The sequence below is a fragment of the Coregonus lavaretus genome (genome assembly GCF_964263955.1).
Source record: "Coregonus lavaretus genome assembly, chromosome: 23".
Lineage (NCBI taxonomy): Eukaryota > Metazoa > Chordata > Actinopteri > Salmoniformes > Salmonidae > Coregonus > Coregonus lavaretus.
Window position 1 is genome coordinate 9,671,688 of NC_140010.1, and position 2,506 is coordinate 9,674,193.

The 2,506-nt window shown below is 46.2% G+C and overlaps 1 protein-coding gene across 1 annotated transcript in view; it reads left to right on the forward strand.

Annotated features, from left to right (window-relative positions):
• Positions 1-1,556, forward strand: part of LOC311098616 (endothelin receptor type B-like) — a gene marked incomplete at its 3' end in the record, with an annotated part of 4,466 nt that extends 2,910 nt beyond the window's left edge. Inside the window, exons 5-8 of the mRNA XM_084139148.1 lie at positions 344-493; positions 664-797; positions 934-1,042; positions 1,422-1,556. Of these exons, the coding sequence (XP_083995274.1) occupies positions 344-493; positions 664-797; positions 934-1,042; positions 1,422-1,556 (528 nt within the window). The remainder of the gene's footprint in view (positions 1-343; positions 494-663; positions 798-933; positions 1,043-1,421) is intronic.
• Positions 1,557-2,506: the final 950 nt, after the last annotated feature.

Consider the following 2,506-nt stretch of genomic DNA (forward strand, 5'->3'; position numbering starts at 1 on the left):
TGTCCATTTATCTGGTGTAAGTAGCCTTGCACAAGCCTTGGTGTATGCGAGCCAGAACGGCTCATAGGAGCAGGAGCCTATCTCCTGTTTCTGTAGCGTGAGGCAGCTTGATGTACAAGTACACCCCCTGGACAGGACGTTAGTCTATCGCAGGGCCTTACTCCCAATCTATCTCCTTAATGCTGAGTGCCAAGCAGAGACACATCAGGTCCCATTTGTACAGTCTTTGGTATGACTCGGCCGGGGATCGAACTCCCAACCTTCCGATCTCAGGATGGACACTCTAACCACAAGGTCAATGGTGTGCCCTATATTTATGTGTATTTTCTTTGTGTCCTTCCAGTTCTATAAGTCAGCTAAGGACTGGTGGCTGTTCAGTGTGTATTTCTGCCTCCCTCTGGCCATTACCGCCGTCTTCTACACCCTGATGACTTGTGAGATGCTGAGGAAGAAGAACGGAGTCCAGATCGCCCTGAGTGACCATCTGAAACAGGTAACCTCTCTCTCCAGTCTTTATTTCATCCTTAATATTGTAGAATGTCCCTATACTTATGAAGGGCACTTTAGCTGGATAGTTTGGTTAATTGATTGATTGGTTGGCTGATTGATTGATTGATTGATTGGTTGGTTGATTGATCCCTCTCTCTGTCTCTGTGTGTGTAGAGGCGTGAGGTGGCTAAGACAGTGTTCTGCCTGGTGTTCGTGTTTGCTCTGTGCTGGTTGCCTCTCCATCTCAGCCGCATCCTCAAGCTCACTGTCTATGATGAGAAAGACCCTAACCGCTGTGAACTGCTCAGGTGAGGACCACATACACTCACACACACTTAAAACTGTTATCATTAAGATGTCAATATCTATGTGCCCCACCCCCGCTACACTGAACGTAATATTGTACAAAGGAGAGAGATTAAATAGGATGGTGTGTTTCTCCAGTTTCTTCCTGGTTCTGGACTACATCGGGATCAACATGGCGTCTCTTAACTCCTGCATAAACCCCATCGCTCTCTACATGGTCAGCAAGCGCTTCAAGAGCTGCTTCAGGGTAAGACATATGCATGCACGCACGGGCACACACACACGCACTCACACACATACACATACACACACACACACACACACACACACACACACACACATACTTCATCTACACAGCGTGCCAAATGGAGTTAACCCTAATGGGGATAAATGTACAAATAACTAATTACCTCTCTCTCTCTCTCTCTCTCTCTCTCTCTCTCTCTCTCTCTCTCTCTCTCTCTCTCTCTCTCTCTCTCTCTCTTCTCAACTCTCTCTCTCTCTCTCTCTCTCTCTCTCTCTCTCTCTCTCTCTCTCTCTCTCTCTCTCTCTCTCTCTCTCTCTCTCTCTCTCTCTCTCTCTCTCTCTCTCTCTCTCTCTCTCTCTCTCTGTCTCTGTCTCTCTAGTCATGCCTGTGTTGCTGGTGTCTGCCAGCTGAGATGTTGATGGATGAGAAGCAGTCCTGTATGAAGCTCAAAGTCTCAGACCGGGCCTCCGACCAGAGCAACTCACGCGCTACTAACAAGTACACTTCAGCATGAGAGGGGCCCTGCGCAGTGCAGAGAAGGACTCAATGAAGTAATCTACAGTGGGAAAAAAAAGTATTTAGTCAGCCACCAATTGTGCAAGTTCTCCCACTTAAAAAGATGAGAGAGGCCTGTAATTTTCATCATAGGTACACGTCAACTATGACAGACAAATTGAGAAAAAAAATCCAGAAAATCACATTGTAGGATTTTTTATGAATTTATTTGCAAATTATGGTGGAAAATAAGTATTTGGTCACCTACAAACAAGCAAGATTTCTGTCTCTCACAGACCTGTAACTTCTTCTTTAAGAGGCTCCTCTGTCCTCCACTCGTTACCTGTATTAATGGCACCTGTTTGAACTTGTTATCAGTATAAAAGACACCTGTCCACAACCTCAAACAGTCACACTCCAAACTCCACTATGGCCAAGACCAAAGAGCTGTCAAAGGACACCAGAAACAAAATTGTAGACCTGCACCAGGCTGGGAAGACTGAATCTGCAATAGGTAAGCAGCTTGGTTTGAAGAAATCAACTGTGGGAGCAATTATTAGGAAATGGAAGACATACAAGACCACTGATAATCTCCCTCGATCTGGGGCTCCACGCAAGATCTCACCCCGTGGGGTCAAAATGATCACAAGAACGGTGAGCAAAAATCCCAGAACCACACGGGGGGACCTAGTGAATGACCTGCAGAGAGCTGGGACCAAAGTAACAAAGCCTACCATCAGTAACACACTACGCCGCCAGGGACTCAAATCCTGCAGTGCCAGACGTGTCCCCCTGCTTAAGCCAGTATATGTCCAGGCCCGTCTGATGTTTGCTAGAGTGCATTAGGATGATCCAGAAGAGGATTGGGAGAATGTCATATGGTCAGATGAAACCAAAATATAACTTTTTGGTAAAAACTCAACTCGTCGTGTTTGGAGGACAAAGAATGCTGAGTTGCATCCAAAGAAC